General features: G+C 40.8%; 1 protein-coding gene across 1 annotated transcript in view; it reads right to left on the bottom strand.

Annotated features, from left to right (window-relative positions):
• Nucleotides 1–911: 911 nt before the first annotated feature.
• GTF2F2 (general transcription factor IIF subunit 2) overlaps nucleotides 912–25,381 on the bottom strand; it is a 138,599-nt gene continuing 114,129 nt past the window's right edge. Inside the window, exons 6-8 of the mRNA XM_062194159.1 lie at nucleotides 20,135–20,234; nucleotides 11,791–11,934; nucleotides 912–2,161 (exon numbers count right to left, since the gene is read on the bottom strand). Of these exons, the coding sequence (XP_062050143.1) occupies nucleotides 2,042–2,161; nucleotides 11,791–11,934; nucleotides 20,135–20,234 (364 nt within the window). The 3' untranslated portion in view covers nucleotides 912–2,041. The remainder of the gene's footprint in view (nucleotides 2,162–11,790; nucleotides 11,935–20,134; nucleotides 20,235–25,381) is intronic.

Raw genomic sequence — 25,381 nt, 5'->3', positions numbered from 1 at the left:
AGATAACTAAGAGAAGCTAAGGAAACCACCTTTACAAAAATACCAAAGCACAGCTTCAAATAAGACACAGGTCTGCCTCCAGACACTGAGCCCTGGGCAATCTGTAACTGGGAGATAATGGGTGCATCACAAGTTCTTGCATCAGAATAATGTGGAATAAGACAACTTGAGGTGGTCTCGGCAATACTTCTGTATCAGAATTTTGTTTTATACTGGGAATGCAAAGACAATTTTTCTGAGCACAGTGGCACTCAACAGTGGCACCAGAATTCTGGTGTTCTGCTGTTGGAAGTAAATAATACAGAAAATGATTTGTCTCCACAGATATTTTCTTGTTTTTTTTTTTTTGTTTTTTTTTGTTTTTTTTTTTTTTTGGACAGGCAGAGTGGACAGTGAGAGAGAGAGAGAGAGAGACAGAGAGAAAGGTCTTCCTTTTGCTGTTGGTTCACCCTCCAATGGCCACCGTGGCCAGTGCGCTACAGCCGGCGCACTGCACTGATCCGAAGGCAGGAGCCAGGTGCTTCCTCCTGGTCTCCCATGGGGTGCAGGGCCCAAGCACTTAGGCCATCCTCCACTGCACTCCCGGGCCACAGCAGAGAGCTGGCCTGAAAGAGGGGCAACCGGGACAGAATCTGGCGCCCTGACCGGGACTAGAACCCCGGTGTGCTGGCGCCGCAAGGTGGAGGATTAGCCTAGTGAGCCGCGGCGCCGGCCCTGTTTTGTTTTAATTATATAACATTTTCTTATATTTTTGGCATTTGCTACTTCTTGGTTGCAAGCTCCAGAAGAGCTGACAAAATGAACAAGTATAAAAACAATCTTTCACTGAGCTTAGTTTGCTAAGTTTTTTGTTGTTTTGGTGGTCTCGTTTGAGTGTATGATTTTGGATTGCCTAACATTCTAAGTGAGGAAAAACTTTAATCATGTACATGCATTGCTTTTATTTAAAATTAAAGAGAAGAGTAAAAGAAACATTTTTATATCCCAGGAAGTGAAATTAACTTTGTTGGTCTCAGCCCTACCCTACAACCCTCCTTTAGAGTATCCACACCATTTGTCCCCTATGTGCCTGCTGTAGAATTCTGGGAGCAAAAGCATTTTAACTGCTGTGTCCAAGGCCTGATCCAATTTTTAATTATTTAAAAAGCAAACAAAAGAAATTTTTCTTTTTAAAGATTTATTTATTTATTTTAAAGTTAGAACAGAGGAGAGATAGATCCTCCCATTAGCTGGTTCACTTCCCAGAGGGCTGCGTTGGCCAGCACTGGGCCAGGCAGAAGCCAGCAGCTTCTTCCAGGTCTCCTCTGTGGGTTGCCATCAGCAGGGAGTTGGACTGGAAGTGGAGCAGCTGGGCCTTGAACAGGTGCCCATATGTGATGCCTGCATTGCAGGCAGCAGCTTTACCTGCTATGCTACAATGCTGGCTCCAAGAAATCTTAACTGAGCAGGTTTTTGTCCATTTCTCATATCAACATCAGTAGAGTCCAATGAGCTAAGGATGAACATTGACATTTCACTACAAACTTCAATGTTTTCCTTTTATTAATGTGTGTTTGAGTATGAAACACGGTCATTCCCCCCCTCCCTTTTTTTTTTTAAAAAAAGATTGTTCTCCAGCAATTTTGGAATATGGAACTTTGGCTTTTTACTCTTCTTAATAGTTTCTGTAACTGACTTTCCCCTCTTCAAATCTGCATTACCTCTGTTCCAAAGAGACAGAGCAAGGACAAAGTCTTAATTAGAAAAATTCCTAATTTTACATTGCAAAAGTAATCTTGTAAAAAGAAAAATCCTTTTCATCCCCAACCCTATCCTAGTCATGGATAATCTGGTTTGATACAAGTCTATAAATAAACTTCTTTCTTCTCAAAAAAAATTTATGAAACTTTATAAGAAATAGAGGTTTGAAAAATTGACCAAGAGAAACCCAAGTACCAGCCATGTTACTGCTACTGCCACAGGCGCTCAGTGTTCCAGCGTCATCACTGCGGCCTCAGTGTCACCCTGCACCGCTCCACCAGCCAGCCTGCCCGGCGGCCGCTTAGTCACTCTTTTCTTCTCCTTGATAGTGTCTGTATTCGGGCTTCAGCTCCCATGTGTTTTTGTGGATCCCTTTTACATTCTGAATACCAATTTCTTTCAAGATTTCCTTCAGGTAGCCCTAAAAACAAAAACAAAAACACCCAACAGATGAGATGACAAAGAAACCAAATTTAAAATAGCATGATCTACCAGAGCACATTTATGAGTAATAAAAATGATGATCTGAAAGCTTTTTATTAAGATTTCTCTATAAACAAAACTGCCTTTTGATTCTTTCCGTGCAAAACATTAAGTGCATCAAATTATTTACATGAAAGGGTTGGAACGCCAGCAACTTGAACACTTAGAAAACACAATCTCCCCTGAGTTTAGTGGCTGCAAGGACTCAGATCTTTGGGAAAGTAAAGCCCAAGGAAGCAAACACATGACAGGTACCCAGAATGCTCAGCTCTCAGGGGGGCTCTCCAACGTGCTATCAGGCCACTTGTGTTTTCTGTGTAATGAGGAACACTGGGGTTCCTGCTTACTATTTGTACACTGGCCACGCTGATCAAGACAGGGTGAAGAGTAAGTATTGAGACTACTACAATCCACGGAGCGGCAGTGTTCTTGTGCTCGGCTCTTCCAAGGGGAAGAATCTGTGTTATGATACTTTAGGCCCCCTGAAATTTCAAGACATTCACCAAATGATTATCGTATGTGAGGGTCTTCAAAAAGTTCACAGACAATGAATATTACAGACAAACTGTGTGTGGACTTCAAAATTTTGTGCACCAATGTAAACTTACTTTTGAATTCCATTTCCACAAACTTATTGAAGTACCCTTGTGTTCACGGCAATGCTGGTCATATTCACTGTAAAAACTCTACCTTTGCTTGCCAGTGCCCAGGGCTGGAAAGTAAGGCCCATATAAATCACACTACCTCCTTCCTGGGAAAGAATTGAAAAGTGGATTTGTTTTCCCCTACAGAAACAACCCAACAATAAATTTTGTGTGTATGCTGCAAAGAAACAGTTACATAATGATGACTCATCCCATTGATGGAAGATTTAATTTCATTAATTGAAATCAGGCACTAATTAGAAAAAAGGCTGAGACATTCTTGCCTAATAATACAGTGTCCTTCTCTGATACAATGCTAGATTGCCTGCCTCAGAATCTCCTGGCAAGCTTATGAAGTCAGTCCCACGTTGGGCCTAGGAATTTGCAGTGACTCACTTATTATACTCGAGTTCTACCATGTCTGCTTTAAGGATCCTCCTAGCTCTGACACTCTGTAAGGACCGTGAGTCCTTGGCACATTGATCCAGCCTCCGAGCCTCAATACTGCTGGAGCAAACTTGTTACCAACAAACCGAACGCCACCTGACACGGACTGCTGTGACGCTGTACAGTCCATAAGGTCCTTCAGTTAGGGGTAGGCTGTTACCTAGAAACCGTGCAGCCGACCTGCACTGTGAACTACGCAGGTCCCATTCCAGCAGCCAGGCAGCAGGTGGCAGCACTGCACCAAATGAACAATGGGTTTCCCTGGGCGGCTTGCCGGCCTCCCACACCTTTCTTCAGCCTGCTTCACTAGAGGACCCATGTGAATGAGTAAGCACAAAAGCGCTGGAGGCACCAGGTAATACGCACATCTGCCATCTGCCACTTCGAGTCACATTTTAAAATGGGACACTATTCACTTTCTGACTGAACAGGATTCATAAGTGGAAAATGACGGGTTAGGCACAAACGGCTCTCAGTGTAGGCGCCAAGATTGACATCTTTGTAAAATTCCACATAATGGTCTATTGTAATTCTGGCTAAGACCCTGTTGCACAATCACACAATTGTGGAGGTAGAACAACTGCTTGGAGCATACTGAGAGCCCAAGAGAAAAAGAGCTCTCGACCTCAAGTCTGGCGTGCTTGGCTATAATCCAAGAGAAAATGAAAGGCCTAACCATTAAGAAAGGTAAGTGTACAAATTCAGTGTCTTTCACTCTCATGTGGTAATCAAGCACAGTACTCAGAATAGATGTCACCTTTAACCCTTGCAGCAGTAAGAATGGGATGAGCTCCATTCTGTCCATTTGTGAAGTAGCATAACAAAATCAGGTTCACAGTGTCTAGTCATGGTATCTTACAGACTTTTGGGGAGAGGGGATCAAACACTTTGGATGTCTCCAACTGCAACCTAACTCCATTTTACCCTAACCAAATAAATTAGCTTAGCAAGGGAGTAGGCACAAAGCAACAGGAGATACAGTAATAATCTCAAGTCTCACCTGTGGTTGCCTTGGCAGGACCAGACCCAAAGACCTCCTGGACCTCACACTGCCTGCGGGCTGGACGTTCTCCACCCTTGCTTTCAGACTAGGCTCAAATGTCATTTTCTCAGAGAAAATTTCACTAACAGCTTCGCCCCTATTGTCGTGTGTGTTGCTCCTTGTGAATCTAAGTCTATTGGTATTTTAATGACGATTAATGCGACCATGCTTTGAGAGCCACAAACTCCATTTTGAACTTCATATCACAAGCTGTCACTGGCCAAGCAGCTGGCTGACAGCAACGAGGCCTGCTACTTCACCCTGGCTGACTGACAGCTACAGTGATAACTGTACTTTTTTCTCCAAGGCTGACAACTGCAAGTTAAGATCATACACTTTCTGGGGTAATAAATACTAGGGCCTTCAGCTCCCTGTGACTCCATTCTGTGCAAGCATTCACTCTGACAGGGAACTGGACATTGGAGGCTCTGCTGGAGTCAAAACCCCCTTACCTTGTTGCTGATGACTTGACAGCGTGACAGCATCTGGGACCGCTGCGCATCACCTTTGGGGGGGTGAGTTTTCCTGTGCTATTTGGAAAATTGCCTCCACGGATGCATGGAGTTTACTTTGTTCCCAGCATTCCATGCTTGATTAATTTTCTTTTACCTATTTCTGCCTACCTCTTCAATATTTTCCTTTTGCTTTATTTTTATGTATTCTGCCTTTGTGCACATCACAATAAACCGATAAATTCAGGAACCAGCTTTGGCCTCAACTGGCTTACCTAATGATTAAAGGGTAAAAGGACATAGCCCTTTTGGAAAAATTGTACCCTTGAGGCTGAAATTGTCACCAGGTAGCAGCAAAACCAGGCAACCTTGGCTGGTTCAGCAACACAACCCTTTAGATTTATATTTCTCACTGCACATGCTGTAATGACATGCCTTTTACCCTATAATATCATAACCCTTTATTCACATGGTTCTTTCTTCCCTCTGCATTATCGTGGAGCTTCAACACACCAATACAGAGGAAACAGGCTGTGCTTAAGAATGACAAGGCAGCTCAGGTGGATTGGGAGGTGGGTGTGAAGGGAGATCACTTAGGTCTCCAGGAACAGACTATGTAAAATCTAGTTCTTTTTCTTTTTGGAACCCAGGTAATGACCCAGTTAGATGAAGAATTTACTGATTAAACTGTATTACCTGAATGTGAATTCCATTTATCACTAAATTCTGCATTACAGTGCTACAATGTTGCTGGAGACAAAGCCAACTGAAGGGAAATCTGAATGTAGACCTACCATATGACCCAGCCGATCCACCCCTGGGAATTCACCCAAGGGAAATGAAGTTAGCATATGAAAGAGTTATCTGTACCCCCATGTTTACTGCAGCTCAATTCACAATAGCGAAGAAATGGAATCAACCCAAATGACCATCAGCTGAAGACTGGGTAAAGAAATTATGGGATATATACACCACGGAACACTACACAGCTTAAAAAAAAAAAAAAGAAATCCTGTCATTTGCAACAAAATGGATGAAACTGGAAAATATCATACTTAGTGAAATAAGCCAGTCCCAAAAGGAGAAATGCCCTATGTTCTCCCTGATCTGTGATAACGGAGCACCTAAAACATAATCTATAGAAGTGAAATTAACACTCTTGAACAGCCCTTTGTCTTGACTGTTGAGGAACAGTTTTTTTTTTCATACAATTTGCTGAACTTTTTACTTAGCACAGAGTTAATCTATATGTATAAAGTTAACTGCAAACAGATATTAGTAAAAAAAATAAGAATGAGAATAGGAGAGAGAGGAGGAAGAGGGGTGGGAGTGTAAGTGGCAGGGTGGGTACAGTGGGAAGAATCATTATATTCGTAAAGTTGTATTTATGAAAAGCATGAAGTTTGGATTCTTTAAATAAAAAATTTTGGGGGTTGGGGGAAGCCAACTAAGGGGACATTTTAAAAGAGTCTACCAGGATTAAAAATTAATTGGTGGGAGCGGCTTGAGACATCATCCCATGCCAGCAGAGAGTACCTCATCACCCCATGTCAGCAGGAAGTAGCTCTAAAGACAGATCATTGGCCCTCTACCCCTCCTGGACTTTTGAAGCTAATGTAATCCCATACAACTGTTACTTTATAAAAAACAAAAGGGGAGAATCTTAGTAAAATGGTGTAGTCTTATCTATGGAGCAATCTACACCTTGGATGCCAATCTAGGCTCTAGCCCCTGCCACCATTGCTGGAAGCCACATGACCACATGATCCAACCACAGGTGTCAGCTCCACCCATATCCTAATGGGATTCACTGCTCCTACTTCCCTGCCTGCCCCCTGGCAAAGTTTTATGAGGACCTGTTCCTGAACACATGGCTCTCTCTCTCCCTGTCTCTCTTGTTCTCTCTCTTTTCCTTCTTTGTCCCTTCCCTCTGGTCTGTTGGGTTTCCCCCACCAATAAGCCCTTTCCCTTAAAAAAAAAAAAAAGATTAATTTGTGGGGCCAGTGCTCTCTCTTAAATGATAAATAAACCGTATTTTGAAAATAACGCAGGGAGCTGCAGTGCTGGCATCCCATGTGGGCACCAGTTTGAGTCCTGGGTGCTCCACTTCCAATCTAGCTCTGTGCTATGGTCTGGGAAAGCAGTAAAAGATGACCCAAGTCCTTGGGCCCCTGCACCCATGTAGGAGACCTGGAAGAAGCTCCAGGCTCTTGGCTTCGGCTCTCGCTCTTGCTCTCTCTCGCTCGCTCTCTCTCTCTCTATCCCGTAACTCTGCCTTTCAAATAAATAAATACATTTTAATACATTTTTAAAAAAAACAAAGGAAAGGAGATTTTATTGGTAATGGCATTTTCAGATTAAATATAAGTTCTGTGGCCTATTACTTGATTGAAAATTAAGTAAATATACAAATCTTATCTGTAAGTAAATACCTAGTTTCGTTTACTGGATACCTGTCTCAGGTAGTGCTCTTATCTATATAAAAACTTAAGGAAAATCTTGACTCAATAGGTTATAGTACTAAAGTCACCACAAATTTTACCTCAATCTGAAAAAAGTAAAGATGAAAAAAGAAAAGGGTTGAAACAAACCACTTACAAAGGTTAAGGGTGGGGCCAGCGATGTGGTGTAGCCAGTAAAGCCGCCGCCTACAGTGCCAGCATCCCATATGGGTGCCGGTTCAAGTCCAGGCTGCTCCACTTTCGATACAGCTCTCTGCTGTGGCCTAGGAAAGCAGCAGAAAATGGCCCAAATACTTGGGCCCCTCCACCCGTGTGGGAGACCCTGAAAAAGCCTCTGGCTCCTGGCTTCGGATCGGCACAGCTCTGGTCATTGCAGCCAACTGGGGTGTGAACCAGCGGATGGGAAGACCTCTCTCTCTCTCTCTGCCTCTGCCTATCTGTAACTCTGCCTTTTAAATAAGTAAATAAATCTTTTTTTTTAAAAAAAAAAAAGATAAAGGGAAAATGTTTTTCTAATAGATTAGTCATTAGAATCTCGTATTTAAAAGAAAGTATTAAAATTTCATAAATATGCTGCAATTTTACCCACTTACATTCAACATGGTTAATAATTTATTTTAGTATGACAGTTCATATTCTAAAACTTTTAATTAAGGCTCTGCTTCATAAGTTATCAAATAATTATTTTTTGAAACAAAAGTCTCAAAAAGGGCTGTCATTAATCAATATGCTCTTGGGAAACTGGTCATCTTTTTAGTAGTACCAATCAAACTATAATTTCCCAGTCACAGGAAGAACTGAAAGAGAATATATGAACAAAATGATAGATTTCTTTTTTTACAGAGGGAAAAAGGAATTAATTGGGAAAGCCAGCTCACGTGAGCACAGAGTATTCTCATAAAGCAGCAGCACTCACCCCCCTCCCTGGCTCAGGAATGGCCACACAGCCCCTTCCAGTCACTGAAAATCCTTCTGGGGCTTTTACTAGGATAATCCAGACATTCTCCGTTTTCTGAGGAGTTTCTAGTGAGGTGTTTCAGGGGGCCACTTTGGCTACCACATGGCAAGAACCTGACTAAATTAAAGACAACAAAAAAGATGAGAAGATGAGCCAAGATGTGTAGAGATGGGAAGGGCAGTTCTAACTAAAAGGTATTAGTAGCTAGATCTAGCCAGTGCTTAAGCTAGGTACATTCCTGAACTTCCCAGCTACCCAAGTCAACAACAGAATATATCTTTAACTTTCTATTTTTTAATAGAAGGAATGCTCAGTATCTCAAATTCCCTAGCTATTTTATTCTTTATAAGAGCAGTGTTCCTGTATTTTACTGATTCCAAATTCTGCTTCAAGTCCTTACTTAGGCCTCTCTGGAAACAAACTGAAATTAGATTAGTACCACTTATTATTGCTGATATAGCAGTGTAACTGTTTTATTTATTGAAAGCCTACCTTGCGAATAAGCATTATTGGGAATTATTTCAAGCTAGGGAACTTAAAATATGAACACCAAATTGTGCCTAGTTTTCCCTGCTGATGTGAACCTACTCTACATAAAAAGCCTAAGAATTGTTCAATTACACATTCTGAATTTAAAGATGATACACTGTACTGACATGATGGGGGACCAGTGATCCAGAAAGGATCATCAATAATTAAAGCTAAATTTTCCTGAATCCTGACCTGAAACTAGATAGAGCACAAGGAAAGTAGGAGGCTTAGTTAAAATCAGAGCTGATTTTCAATGACACTTTTAACAGAAATGCATGGTTACAGTAAACTGGTCCATGGGAGCCACGTGAGAGAACAGTGTGTCAGGGCTCAGAGTGGTCTTGGTAGTTTGGTGTTTCCATGGGAGCAATTAGACAAAGTTTGAATGGTTTGTCCTTTCAAAGGAAATGCAGTGTATGCATCATATTTGGTTTTCCAGATATAACAAAATGTGAAGAAAGATTAGATACAGCACATTCGAGGTTAAAGATCAAAGAGTAAAAAGGAGAATTAATAGGCTTCCTCTGATCTTTCATTTTAGAGCAGAAACAAAGCCGAAAGTTAAGCCTTATAAAATACCCCTTTATACAGATACCACAGCAGTTATCAAGGCTTAGCCTTTTCAAATTGGCTCATTTGTCCTTGATCAGTAAGTTTAATGCTTTCTGGTTGCTTATGCAAGTCACATACTGGCAAATACAGAGGAAAGGACAGGCCCTAAGGACAGCATCTCTAATCAATTTGTTTGCTGTAGGAATGGAGATCTGTGGTAAGAAGCAATATAGAAAGCAAATGAAAAATCAAGAGAATATTTCCAATTCACTCAAAATATGTCAAAAATGACATTACAAAGGTCAGAAAGCAGACGGCATTTGTATGGCTAATAACAAAGATGTGTTAAAGTGATAGCTTCATGGTTAGAAACTTATTATCAAAAGGGGTACTGGGTGCCATCAGAAAATGAAACACTACTGCATGAGTAGGCCACTAAATGCACACACTACAGAACTGGAAGACACAAATAAGACTTCTCTTCTTCCCTTATTCACAGGGCTTAAACATCTAATATTACCACCAATAAATACTAGTAAAGTACTTTGCAGCTGACAAAGCATCTTCCACCAACATTAATTATCACAAGGGTCTGATAAACAGGTACTATATTTCTGTAATTTTATATGATAAATGTATAATTTGAATATATCAGCAAATTTTATGTCAAGAACACCACTTGTTAAGTGAATTAAATATATAAATAACATTTTGAACATATTTGAGTACTTTGTCCAGTGCTATTTGGCCAAACTGTAAGGTTGGGACTCGAACTGAGATCTCATTACTCTAAATGCAGTGTTTGTCCCATTTACCAGGAAGTCCCCTTTTCTGGATCATTGCTCTTCATACTAGAATGGCCTCCTTCATGTCTCTTGGTATTGCTCAGACTAAAATGAAATTAGCAGGGAGACACTGATGACCAGTAGTACAGACGCACTTGGGTCCTGTGAACCTTTCCAAGGCAACAGCTACCTACTCAGAAAAAGATCTAGGCTTTGGTCATTTTCTTCCTATGTCAATGGGCTTTGTCAACTCAGTTAAAATGTAAGAAGGAAGTAGGGAGTAGGGAGATGAAACAGGAGAGGAGGAAAATCAAAGATTTAGAGCTGAAAGGGATCACATAAACTGTCTGGTCCAAATCCCTAATTTCAGGAATGGAAGTGATTTCCCCAGACAGGTCCCGTGAAGGAAAACATCAGGACTGAAAACCATGCCCACCACCACTCCTGCCCTTCCTTCAGGACTTGGTAACTCAAGCCCTAGCCTAGGGAAGGCATTCTGGACTTCCTCGATACTGGCACTTTGATCCCGATCCCCACCATAAGACACGAGGCTTGTCGAAATCCAACTGAAGAAAATCTGCTGGTCCTTGGAGTCTGAGCATTTTCTTTTTTCAAAGCAATTCATTCCATATTTACGGTATTTCTCCTATTGATGTTGTGGGGCACCACAATATTTACAGAGAACATGCAGTTCTGCCCAAGAGTCTTCCACTTGCTAAGGCAACAGAGCCTCTAAACAACGGAGCCATTCCAAGACAGTTCAGTTTTCAGTCCAGTGGTCCTCCATGAGAATCGAACACAGACATCAATTTGCTCCCCCCTAAATCCACACGTTTTACCCATATTCAGAAAGTTAACTGATTCTCTGAAGTCCAGCCATGAGCATGAGCTAAGCAGCTCCAGTGTAAGAGATTCATTAAATGCCACCATATAAAAATTACTTAAAGAGACAAAACAGAGACATTCAAGGGATCCTTTTTCTTTCAATGCAAAAATGAACAGACTGCATCCCATTAAGACAAAGAAATTGTTTATCCTTATATCATCTGCCTGTCCCTCTACAAACGCTCATTTCTCCTTTCCTAATTTTTTTTGTGCTTTATTCCATGAGAATGTCTTGAGTGCTCTCAGAGTTTCTGGAGTGGCCTTTCCATGTAGATATGTTTATACACATGCATGCCCACACACCCAACAACAAACTTCATTAAAATCAGAAAAAACACAGCTCAGCTAATGAATTATTCTATTTCAAATTTTTTATCTAGCTTGGAATGCTGTTTTGTAGGCTTTGATGCCAAAGGGAGTGAAGTCATTAAGAGGAGTTATAATACTGTAGCAGGAGCACTTTCTTCTTTTTTTTTTTTTTTAAAGTATTTAGATCTTTTGAAATTTAAATTAATTTCCCAGTAAAAAATGAAAGCTTGATGCATAATAAACATGTTAGCTTAATGTCAAGGACAAATGAAAGGAAGATAATTCCTTTTCTTCATATGGAATTGTTGAAATTAAATGTGTTTGAAATCTAAAATAGTGGAACTCATGCTACCACAAAAGGGCTGCATGAGACAAGTTTTCTGAATGTTGTCACTTGCAGTGGTGAATGGGAACTTAATCACGTTTGTCAGATGCATTTCTTTCTGCTAACGACAAGTTACCGGAGGACACACTCAGGATGAACGCAAACATGTACATACCACAGGCTGTTTTGTGATGTCCACCAGGTCCTTCAGGTTGTAGTACTGGTGCTTCTCAAAGGCTGAAAACAGCATGTCTAAAACTTGCTGCTTATCAGCTCGAGCTCGTTTCCCATCTTCTTTCTTTTTCCTTTCATATTCAATCTACATGCAAAAAGCAAAGGAGATAAAGGCATCACTTCAAGGCTCACCCTGAAACACAAGCATTCTCTTCTCAGCCCTCTAACAACTATTAGATTTGAAGTTTCCAGGCAGGCAGCACAACCAGGGGCCCTTGTTGCTCCAAGGGCTCCCCAAACCTTCAAGGCTCTGCAGCAATAATAATGCTGATCTGTACACCATTTTCTTTATTTCTTAAAGCTTTTTGTAATGCATCTATTTCCCCCCATGGAAAGTTTGCTTTGCCAAGACTGATAATCAACTCAGTGTGACTAACTGGTTAGTTCATGGTGATCAGAAACTCTCACCTGCAGTTTCTTTATTTTTATTTTTTTTGACAGGCAGAGTGGATAGTGAGAGAGAGAGACAGAGAGAAAGGTCTTCCTTTTTGCCATTGGTTCACCCTCCAATGGCCGCTGCAGACGGCGCACTGCGCTGATCCGAAGCCAGGAGCCAGGTGCTTCTCCTGGTCTCCCATGCGGGTGCAGGGCCATCCTCCACTGCCTTCCCGGGCCATAGCAGAGAGCTGGCCTGGAAGAGGGGCAACCAGGATAGAATCCGGCGCCCCAACCGGGACTAGAACCCGGTGTGCCGGCGCCACAAGGCGGAGGATTAGCCTGTTAAGCCACGGCGCCGGCAGTTTCTTTATTTTTTGATTAACCAAATACAATAAAAATACTTCATCCATGGATGAAGTCTGGTTGGTAACACCTCTCAAACGTGAGATTCTTAAGGGCAGGCCGATCATGGGACAGGTTCTTTGGGGAATGAAAAATTCAGGAAGTACTGACAGTAAGGAAAGGAAGGGGCAGTGACCCAAGGTCTTCACTCATCTTGACCCCACTCAGCTTCCTTAAATTTGTCTCTTCAAAATTTAAGCTAACAACCTCAAGGGATAAATATATACTCAGCACTCAGACACAAGACCCTTTTTTGAAATCCCATTTTCACCTTGAAGCTTCCTGAGGCCTCTAAATTCAGCAGTATAATGCACTTGTTTATATTTATTTATATATATATATATACACACACACACACACACACTGCGTGTGTTCAAATCCCAGCTGCTCCACTTGCAATCCAGCTCTTTGCTAATATGCCTGGGAGGCCAGCAGAAGATGGCCCAGGTGCTTGGACCCTGACACTCACGTGGGTAACCTGGATGGAGCTCCAGATTCCTGGCTTCAGCCTGGCCCAGCTTTGGCCACTGTAGCCATTTGGGGAGAGAAGCAGTAGATGGAAGATTGATTTGTGTGTGTGTGTGTGTATCTCTAACTCTGCCTTTCAAAATATAAATAAATCTTTAAGAAAAAAAGGAAACAATATTCCTTGGAGAAACTTAAGTTCTAGAAATTTAATCCTATATTTAAGAATCAAAAGTAAAACAGAACATCACTTCAACGTCTTTACTATGAGAAAACCTACAGAAAAGACTCTTAAAACAAAATTTTTATAATACAGCATTAGTTAAATCTTTTTTGACAAGGGCTACGACAGGCTTATAATTCAAATTCTCTGTGGTATCAGATAAGTATACATAAGTATAAAATATGACTTAAATTATTTCCTTAGTTATTAAATTTTTAACACCTAATTTTATACTTATGACAAAACTAATTTCCCTGAGGTAACTTTTCTTTTGTAAACTAAGTGGTATGTAACTTGTAATCTTTTCTTCCAATGTGATTTTGACAAAGATAACATGTCATTTCAAAACTATGATTATTTATTTGAGAGACACAAAGAGAGACACGGACAGAGGGCTCCCATCTACGGTTTCACTCCCCAAATGCCCACAACAGCCTCAGCTCAAGTCAAAGCCAGGAGCTGGGAAACTCAATCCAGGTGTCCCGTGTGGGAGGCAGGATTCCAACTGCTTGAGCCATTACCACTGCCTCCCAGGGTCTATGTTATCAGGAAGTTGGAGTCAGGAGCTAGAGACAGATATTGCACCCAGGTACTTTTGCTATGGAAAGCCAATTTTCCAATTGGTATCTTAACCTTCAGGCCAAATACCTGCCCCAAATGGTAATCTTAATATCATACTCACAACTTGCCACTATAAATAAAATTAATTGTGCATATAAACTATGATATGAAGTAGTTTAGGACAGACTGGTTTTGATCTCTCAACTATTTTCTTACTGGTACATAGGCACTGTAAGGAAATGATACTCAAAGCAGTCAGATACTTAAAATGATGTAACCAATACAAAATATTAGTAAGTTATTGGGCTAGAGAAGCTATATGTTTACTTCCATCACTGATTTTCGATCTACCATCAGTGACCACAGATTACTATATAACCAGCTGCACAAAAATAAATGTCAATTCAAAAAGCACTTTAAATTTGGTTTTCAGATACTAATTTTTATAATCCCCCCAAATCCATCATACACATTAGCTTTACTTCCACAATAGAAAATAAATTATTCAAGACTAAAATGCAACCAAATGATGGAAATCTATTGTGCATGTTGTACTGAGTTGTTCAACTGTCATTACTGAAACCTTAATCACTGATTAACATTATAAATGCCACCCACTACCAATTAAAATCTTATAATTCAGATGTCTGTACATTTCTAGATTGTTGTTTGCAGAAATACTTTGATCGTTTTGTCAAGGCAATCTCTGTGAAGGCTTTTATTTTAACATTTGATGTATGTCAGCCTTGAAAATCAGGGTTTTGCATTTTAAATTGTTATGAAAGATTTCTTCCCCACCCCCTCAACCAATGCTTATATTTCTGCTTAGTGTGTCATTCTCCCTTGGGAAGAAATAAATTCTTTCGAATCGGTCAGTCCTTGGTATGTAAATTCAAATGGACAATGCCACGTGTAGTACACATTTATTCCACACAATAATACACAATATAGCTGAAAAGCCTTTCTGATCAGGTCCTGCAGGATCCACTTTAATCAGAAAAATTCAAAATCCACACATATAACTTATCTATAAAAACAGCTTTTCTTTCTAGTTGCTGGAGATTTACCTCAAGATTTTATGTAATAATTCTATTCAAACAGTCGTTCTCTAACTAAGCTTAGCTAATTCTCTGTCAATCTCTGATCATAACCCAAAACAACCAAAGTGAATTAACTTTGTCTTCTGGATGCTTCGTTTTTAAATGTACTGTACACTGAGACAGCTTTGAACCAGCAATGGCTAATACGACTTAAGGTATACTAATCACAAAGGTCAGGGTTACTGTGCCAATTATTTGTAACTAGCCTTCAGCGGCAGCCACTGCACAGGTGGCAGCCAGGGGCCTGCAGGATGCATTTCTAAGATTCCCCTGCTAACTAATTTCCAGCCCTGAGAGCAGAGGGAAAGCAGAAAGAAGGGAAAGATTTCCTTTTGTGGATTAGCAGGAGCACCTCCCACCGTGGCAGCCCCCGATCTCTGACAACCAAGTTTCTTGTGCCTGTTGCACGCTAGTCCTTCCATTTTGCGTTCATCAATTATGCGTAACTGAGTCCCCACACTAGACCCTTTTTAAGTATCTATAGAGTTGTTTGGTTTCTTTGATAGACAACTGATTCATCATTAAAACCAGGAATGACAAGCTGTATTTAAAATGATATTAATAATTTCCTTTCTGCAAGAGCCAAGTTCTTATCAGGTCTGATCACATCATTCTTCTGCTTGACAGAATGATGAAAAGATCATTTTAGCAGAGAGGGATCAGTTTTTCTACTTCCTGTTCACATTTATCTGCCTTATTATTCCCTATACTCATTTTTTGGAGAATGAGCTGATAGGTAATATAATCTGTAAGTCCACCAAACCTAAAATGATGAAAATGTGAGGGTACAATGATCAACCCTTTTGTGTTCTACAATTTCAAGTCTTCTCAGAAAAGACTGACTAGTATAGGGACTGCATCAGGGTGCTGAGTTAATCCACATGGTAAATATTTTCATTTTTATTTTTCTATTTAAAGGGAAGGTTTATTGTTGGATGGGGGAAACCTGACAGGCCGGAGGAGAGGGTGAGACAGCAAGAGAGAGAGAGAAGAGAGCTCGTGTGTGGGAAGCAGGCCCTGTTACACCCTTGCAGGGGCCAGGGAAGTAGGAGCAGCGAACCCCATTAGGGTGAGGGTAGAGCTCATGCCTGTGGTTGGGCCATTTGGTCACCTGACTTCCAGCAAGTCAGTCTGGGTGTGGGGCCAATGGGTAAATATTTTTAAAGTTCATTTCTTTGCTTTAGTAGGGAGAAAAAAAACAAGATAAACACAAGATCTAATAGTTTCCCCTCTCACCCAGTGGGACCCCTTGTAAATCCTCTGATAACCTCATGATTTTCCAAAGTTTGCTTTTGCTATTTCAAAGGATGGGGAAAGAGGCAAGCACTACGGTACAGCAAATTAAGCTGCTGCTTGCAACAGCACCCTGCTTCAGAGTGCAGGTTCCAGTCCCAGCTGCTCTGCTTCCAATACAGAATGAATGCTTTCTGAGCGGTGAGTACAGTAGCTATCATATCCCAGATAATTTTTTAGCTTAAGAGATAAGCTTGAATTTGATGCTTAGAATAGCTCCAACCACAAAGTGGGAGCGCAGGAAAATTGAGTATTTGGATATTCTCTCTGTTATATATACTTACATGTAAATTTATCTATGTGTCACAGGTGGGTGAAAATTTCTGGGGAAAATGCAAGGAGGATTATTTATAATCAGATGTAGAGATAAAATTTTACAAATATATTTGAAATTTTTTACCTCCTATTTTTGGCAGTTTCTCTTTATTCTTATTCTGAAAACTGCATTCAAAGACCCTTACATTGAATTACATTTATCCAAAATCTTGATCTAAGTCATTCTTGATGAACTATGTTGAAGCTTCTCAATATTTTAAAACTCAATGTTCCCTTCTAATAAATGTTTTAAAAAACTTATTTGAGTGGCATGTGCTGTGGTGCAGTGGGTTAAGCTGCGGCCTGCAGCACCAGCATCCCATATGGGCTCCAGTCTGAGTCCCAGCTGCTCCATTTCTGATCCAGCTCCCAGCTGATGTGCCTGGGAAAGCAGTGGAGGGTGGCCCAAATCCTTGGGACCCTACACCCAAGTAGGAGACCCAGAGAAAGCTCTTGGCTCCTGGCTTCAGCTTGGCTAAGATATTTGGGGAGTAAACCAGTAGGTGAAGATCTCTCTTTTTCTCTGTAACTCTGCCTTTCAAATAAATAAATTAATCTTAATACTTCTTGCAGAGGCAGAAAGAGGGAGTGAGAGACACAACTATTAGAGTGTATGCTCCTAACCACTGACTCACCCCAACTGCCCACTGTGGCCAGGGCTGGATGTGGCCAAAGCCAGGAGCCAGGAGCGCTATCCAGATCTCCCACAGAAGTGGCAGGAATCTAATTACTCGAAACATCACTGCAACCTCCCGGGTCTTGGCATCAGGAACTACAGCTGGGAATCTAATCCAGGTACTCCAATGTTAGACATGGGCATTTTAATTGCTGGGCTAAATGCCCGTCCCTGAAAAAGTTTTACTGCTCTGCCCTCCCCTGGACATTATTTTCTATGTGAATATATTAGAATGGGTGGGGGTATTTCTGTAGCTTTCAAACACATCCAGTGTTACCATAACACCGATACAAAGAACAGTAGTAATCTTAAGCCAATTGTGCTAGGGTCCTACCATGGCTGCCTTTTTCCTGGCTTTCTTCTCCTCATCTCAACAGGAGAAATGTGCTGCTCAGCTGCAGCTCAGGCAGCCACAGGCTCACTAAGAGAACACCAGCAATTCAAAGACATTTTATAAAGGAAAAATATCACTCGAGAGCCTACCATCCAAAAATAATGACTTACAATGCTCAACCCACACCTCAATTTTAGACATTTGTTCCTAATCTTTTCCTATCTTAAACAATAGAGGGAAACATTCATTGTATATACTTCTTTCGAGCACTAGTTTTACTACCGTAAATTGCTACGCAGAAGCTTGCTGGGCCAACGGATACATCCTTTTATAGAGCTTTTGACATGAATTACTAAACTTCCCTCTGGGAAGCATCTACCTCTTCACAGCTTAGGGAGAGTGTGATGCTTCTTGTCCTCACCATGATGAAAACTGGTAAGAGCAGAAACTTACACAGAAGTCCGAACCCTTAAGAGGAGGACAGAGTCAGGGGAGCTACAAAAGCAGCACAGTAATGAAAAAGCAAAAGCAAAGGCAGCTAAGACCTGTACTGTTTTGTTCCCTTTGCTTCCACTTAGCTGCAGAGAGGTACATGTATTCCCATCTAAGAGTGGAACAGACTAGAAAAGAAGATAAAGAAATACATTTATTAGACAATAGGAAACTACCTTCCTGGGATTATCTGGCCCTGGTGGCTGCACTCTCTTTGCTTGTCTTCTGTAGTTTACTTTTCCCTGAGGAACAGCCAGAGGCTCTGTGGCTGAACTGTGACCTGCTTTGTTTAATCCACACAATAGAACAATTTTAAATTTGAATGCCTTAGAAGGGGCATGTGCACTCCAGCTCCCACAGTCCCTAACATTTTCTCTCTTCAATCCCAGACTTCTGCACATCTCAGACACCTGCTTGGACCTACAGGCATTGGCATCTGCTACCTCTCAAAGAAAACTCAAGATCAATCTTAAAAGACTTTATTCCTTCCTAAATTCAGTATTAAAAGGAATCTTAGAAACAAAGTAGGACATAATTTATGCTTCATTTTACTTTTAGGCAGCCATCACAGTTTGCCTTATACTGCAGGTATTACAAAACACAAAACCCTTAGCACGTTTAGCACTGCTAATTATAGCAACTCCACAGACAGTGGTTAGAGGTATGTCTCCAAAGGCAGATTACTTGAGCTGAACATCTGGACTGGTTGATAATTGGCTGTGTGACCTTAGGTAAGCTACCTCTGTGTGTCTCAGTTAGCTTATCTGTAACTTGAGGATAATAGTAGCTACTTTGCAGGGTTGGTATAAAGAAGAAAGTTAATTATTTATATGAAGCACCCAGAATGGCACCTGGCACAAAGTATACATGATGTGGACCATAAATGTGTACATTATATATTGCATAATACATATAGAATATGTAAAATTTACTTCAATGCTGCTACTTGGGATACCTATTTCTCATAAGGGAGTGCCAGTTCAAGTCCCAGCTGCTCCACTTCCAATCCAACTTCCTGCTAGTATGCCTGGGAAGGCAGCAGATGATGACCCAATTACTTGGGTCACTGCTACCCATGAGGGAGACCCAGGTAGAGTTCCTTGCTTCCTGCTCTGGCCTGCCCCAGTCCTGGCTATTGTGGGCATTTGGGGAGTGAATTGGCATGTGGAAGGACCCCCCCCCCCCCCCGCCACCGATTTTATCTTTCAAATAAGTAAATAAATCTTTTAAAAATACTTGGGAAAATTAAAACCATGCAAAGCAATCTTAATAATCAATGGAAAAATTATTGTCTTATGACCTTTAAATTTTATTACCTAGTGTGGGTACTTGGCCTAATGGTTAAGACATGGGCTAGAGTACCTGATGCCAGTGCTAGCTCATGATTTCAGCTTCCTGCCAATGGGTACTCTGGCAACAGCAGGTAACAGCCCAAGTGGTTGGTCCCTGCCACCCATGCGGGAGACTTGGATTGAGTTCCTGGCTCCTGCCCAGCTCAGTCCTGGCTGTTGTGGGCATTTGGGCAGTGAATCATTGGATGAGTATGCTCTGTTTCTCAAATAAATATAAATCTTTCTCTCTCTCTCTCTCTCCCTCTCCCTCCCTCTCTCTCTCTCTCTCTCTCGCTCTCTCTCTCTCTCTCACACACACACACCCCTAGTTGTGGTGGTGGTGTCCAACCATTAAAAACTACTATAGTCAGTCCTGAAAGCAGAAAAATGAAAAACTGGTAAAATATTTACCCAAAATATGATTTAAACATTGGGACCACTGAGAATTAGTTTTTTTCTTTCTTTGGAAAACCTTCTCAAAAGTGGTTCAAACAATAGCTGCCTTCTTCTCACTGTGTAATCTACCATATAGAGCAAGCATTTTCCTGTGCTTAACAAACTGTCTTATTCAATACTAAATCTGGATCAGGTGCTATAACTCCAGCACCTGGTGGCACAATGCAGGACTGCTGGGAACTTTTCAAAACCTAAGCCTTTATGATATGGAAAAGAAAAAAGATACAACAGAATGAAGAGAGACATGCAAAAGACTTACATTGTACTGATGATTAGCAACAGGTTTGTAATTGGTTGTTACAATTTTATCCAGTTGTTGTGATAGCCTTACAGGTTTGGAAGATTCCTCTATTTGTAATCTGAAAAACAGAAGGGGTTATTAATACACTTGTTCAGTAGACTGGAACCTGAAGAGTGACATATACAATTCTTTTTACTCAGTAAATATGAATTAATACATGAACAGGCAACTTCAGAAAAGGACATCCTGGCCTTAACACAATACTTGAAAAAACATACCAGATTTAGATGATTATTATGTAGAAAAAAGGATGGTAAGCTAAAAACACAATGAATCCCCTTCTAACTCTGCAATTTACTTCCTTTTTTTTTTTTTTTAAGATTTATTTATTTATTTGAAAGTCAGAGTTACACAGAGAAGGACAGGCAGAGAGAGAGAGAGAGAGAGAGAGAGAGAGAGAGAGAGAGATCCATCTGTGGTTCACTCCCCAGTTGGCCGCAACGGCCAGAGCTGCGCCGATCTGAAGCCAGGAGTCAGGAGCTTCTTCTGGGTATCCAATGCAGGTACAGGGGCCCAAGGACTTGACCATCTTTTACTGCTTTCCCAGGCTATAGCAGAGAGCTGGATAGGAAGTGGAGCAGCCAGAACTCGAACTGGCACTCATTCGGGATGCTGGCACTACAGGCAAAAGCAGATTTACCTACTATGCCACAGTGCCAGCCCCACGATTTACTTCTAATACTAAATTCTACAAGCAATTCTTAACTACTAAAACCAAGAAGCTAAGTAGTTTTAAATTCCTGGGGGGAAAAACACAGGTAAAATTGAATTATTCAAATTACATGGTCTTCAACGAATCAAGTTTTTAATTGAAAACTTCTGTTTAGGGTGGACATTCAGACTACTGGCTCAGACACTGGTTAATGTGTCTGCATCCCTGCCAGAGTGCCTAGGTTTGATTTCTGGTGCCAGCAAATGGTGGTTTAAGTGCCTGGGCTTCTACCACTCATTTGGGAGACCTGGAATGAATTTCTGGCTGCTGGCTCTGGCCCCAGAGCAGTCTAGACTCATTCAGGCATTTGGGGGAATCAATCAGCAGATAGGAGCTCGCTCTCTCGCTCTCTCTGTCTCTTTCTCTAACAAATCAACAAAAAAAATCACAAGGCAACAGTCATGTACCCATGATGCTATCCCTGACAAACTCTTCTATTCACACAATAAGAGATAAACAAAGAGAGACTATGTCAGTACTCAAGGTCTACTGAACAGTGGCCTTCTTAATGGACAACACAGATAAAAGAATGTTTCCATCATCATACAAAGTTCCATTGGAAAACATGGATCTAGAACTACTGTAGGAGTCCATCTACATTAAAATATAATGCGAAATGCCACATTAGGAAAAACAGACATAAGATAACTATGAGTCCATTATAAGACATCACAAAAACATGATATGGGAGTGCTACATACTTAAATAGCAATCTTAGAATATTTTGTGTCATACTAACTATGGCCTGCCAAATTCTGTTATTTACTGCCTATTTTTGAAATAAATTATAATTGAAGAGTCAAATATTAAGTATTTTTGGACAAAAATCTTAAGTTTATTATTCACAGATCCTTTCAAAGAGAACTACTCAAAGATCTACTTCAGTAAGAGGGAAAACGAACCCGAAAAGAATGGGTGGAATACAGCGATCACTGAAACTAAGAAACAGTATATAGAAGAAAACTGTCTACTTGTTAAAAAACAAAAAAGAAGGCAGTAGTTTTTGGTCTTTTTGAGAGACAGAGATATAGAGAGAATGAGTTCTCACTGCTTCACTCCCCAAATGCCTGCAACAGCCAAGCAGCAAAGCAGAGAGCCAGGAATTCAGTCCCAGTCATTGGTGGCGGGAACCCAACCAATTACCTTCAATTAAGCCACTGCCACTGACTCTCAGCATCTGTATTCATTTTCAGACCTGGCTGTTGTGGGCATTTGGGGAGTGAACCAGCAAATACAAGCTCACTCTCTGTGTCTCTCAAATAAATGAGCAAATTAAAAAAAAAAAAAGCAGCTCTCAAAGAAAAAAAAAGCATTATTATTAATTATTAATAGTAATTATTAACATTACCTGCCTTTATAATATTCTTATTACTTAATTTCTTGAATAAAGATAACTTTCTTTCTACTTAGGTGAAGGAGGAGTATGATGCCAAATTACTAAGAAGACATAAGATGTCTAACAATTGCTTTTTAAATGGGAAATCTACAAATACTATAGGTTCTTGTTTTTACCAGCATCTCCAAATTCGGCATACTCATTTCTGCATGGAAATGCAAACATTTTCATTCTAATTATTTGTAATGCACAACTTACCTTCAAACATATAAAATTATTAGTCATTGATTTTTCATTTGAAAGAGTGACACAGAGAGAAGCACAGAGGGCAGGAGGGAGGAGAAGCTGGCTCAGAAGCAGAACTGGGACCTGCTCCCAGGCACTCCAACATGGGATGTGGGCATTCGAAGCAGCAACTCTAAGCCTGCTGCGCCACAATGTCCACCTCTGATTATTTATTTTATAAAGTTTAGCAAAGGACTCTGAAAATGTCTTTAAAAATTATTGGATATGTAGTCATCAGTAGTATGCACAATATTACCTTGCTTTTCATGTGCTACATATACTTTTTTTTCCTTCCTTGATTTTTTTTTTTTGGTTAAATATATATTTTTTATTTATTTAAAAGGCAGAGTTAGAAAGATGGAGAGACAGAGAGAGAAATCTTCCATCTACCAGTTCACTAAACTGCTGCAATTGCCAGGACTGTGCCAGGGTAAAGCCAGTAGCCTGCAGCTTCTTCTGGGTCTTCCACATGGGTGCAGGGGCCCAAGCACTTGGGCCATCTGCTGCTGCTTTCCCAGGCATATTAGCAGGGAGCTGGATCAGAAATGGAGCAGCCAGTGTCTCAGGCAGTGGCTTAACCTGCCAGGCCACAATGCAGGACCTCTATATACAGTTTCTATGAACGTGGATTAAATTTTCTTAAAATGGAGAAGCAACAGCTAGAGTCTAGAAGGGAGATAACCACCCAAGGATGAAATTGAGTTTTAAGATTCTTTGATTGTCTCTTACTATTCCTGGGGTGCAGCACAAGCTCCTGCACATGACCTTAAGCCTCTCTGGGATCTGATCCCTGCTGACTGTGCCAGGACTGGGTTTTAGAAAGGGAGGCTCAGGCCGGCACCGCAGCTCACTAGGCTAATCCTCTGCCTGCGGCGCTGGCACACCGGGTTCTAGTCCTGGTCAGGGTGCTGGATTCTGTCCTGGTTGCTTCTCTTCCAGTCCAGCTCTCTGCTGTGGCCCAGGAATACAGTGGAGGATGGCCCAGGTCCTTGGGCCCTGCACCTGCATGGGAGACCAGGAGGAAGCACCTGGCTCCTGGCTTTGGATTGGCGCAGTGCGCTGGCCGCAGCATGCCAGCTGTAGCAGCCACTTGGGGGTGAACCAACAGGAAAAGGAAGACCTTTTCTCTCTGTCTCTCTCTCTCTAATTCTGCCTGTAAAAAAAAAAAAAAAAAAAAAAGAAGAAGAAGAAAAAGAAAGGGAGGCTCTTGTTGGCCATCATCCAACAAGTATTTGCTGTGCACTGACAAATGCCAGGCACTGGATTGGAGACCGGGGCATAGCAGTATAGACTCGTTCTAAGGAAAACAAATATTAAGCACTGTACCATTTACTGTAATACTGAAGAGGTATGGGAAGTGTTACAACTCATTGCCTGCTGATATGATGAGGATTAACTCCAAGGTATGAGTTTCAGGATAAGCTAGAGGTGTTGCTCATAAAGAGATGATATAAAAAGATCTGGTAGGAATGATTCTTCCAAGATGAAAGATGTCTCAAAGCTAGAGATAAACCTTTAGAAAGAGAAGTGTTCGGAAAACAAAGAAATGTTTATGAAGTATTAGGAAAACCAAGCTTGTGTAACTCCTTGAAAATTCACACACACACTCATGCACACACACACACACACCTGTAAGAGGCACCCAGTTTCTGAACATCTTTGTGTTTTAATCTTAGCCCTATTCTCATGTTTGGCCTTTCTAAATGGTAATCTGTTACACTGCCTCTAAATCATCTGTCCTGTTTCAAGGGTCTCACTGCAAGATCTGATCTGATGAGACATTCAAGGAGGGAGACAAGCAGTGGCGCCCTCCTGCCACATTGAATGATTGTTCCCATTACTTCACAATTTGAAAATTCCTCCGGGTTGCAGTTTGCTTAGTCAAGCGCTTCTTTATAAATGTTAACTTATTCTTATCATACTCTTACACTTGAGTTTATTTGTAGCGAGTGCATCCTGATTCGGTTCATGTGGTATACTTTGCTTTTAATTCAAATTCAACAATTCTGAAAGCCAATTTCATCATCCATAGAGTGCCATGCCAAGTATTTAATCTTTTACATAAAGGAAAACATTGACTTGATTTTTTTGCAAAATAAAGAGCTCAAATAAAAATCTAACCTATTATATATTTAAAAAGTCGACTATATGAGTTTTGTTTTCATTAAAAGACGACATCCTATGATTCAAAATTCAAAAGGTAATCACTGGACTGAAAACACAACCTATTTTTAAAGAACTAAATCTTAAAATATGCAAATTAACCTTGAATTGTTTAAAATAATTTAGCACAGTTCTTTAACACTAGATAATTCATTTAACATTATTTCAGCAAGTGTCAGAACAATTTGCAACTCCATTTTACCAGTGAACAATGTACCTAAATAAGACATTATTGACTATCATTAATAAGCCTTCAAAGTCAAGATAAGGTTTACAGAAAATAATATTATTCAGAAATACTTGGTTTATGGGTTAGGTGTTGTGGCACAGCAGGTAAAGCCATTCCCAGTGACACCAGCATCCTATAAGGGCACTGGTTTGTGTCCCAGTTGCTTCACTTCTGACCTAGCTCCCTGCTAATGGCCCAGGAAAAGTAGCAGAAGATGGCCCAAAATTGGGAGACTTAGATGAAGCTCCTGGCTCCTGACTTCAATCTAGCCCTGCCCTGGCTGTTGTGGCCATCTGGGGAGTGAACCAGCAGATGAAGATCCTCTCTTTCTCTCTCTTATTCTCTCTGTAATTCTTTCAAATAAAAGAAAGAGACACATTTGGTTTATAAAACAGAACAGCAAACTACAGAGGTGGTAGGCTGGACTGGGAAAGCTTAAAAGCTTCATGGTTCTAACCAGTTTTAGAAATGAGTCTTGAC

This window comes from Lepus europaeus, chromosome 6, assembly GCF_033115175.1.
Source record: "Lepus europaeus isolate LE1 chromosome 6, mLepTim1.pri, whole genome shotgun sequence".
Classification (NCBI taxonomy): Eukaryota; Metazoa; Chordata; class Mammalia; order Lagomorpha; family Leporidae; genus Lepus; species Lepus europaeus.
The sequence above is the reverse complement of the archived record's forward strand: the minus strand, read 5'-3'. Positions and strand labels throughout refer to the sequence as shown.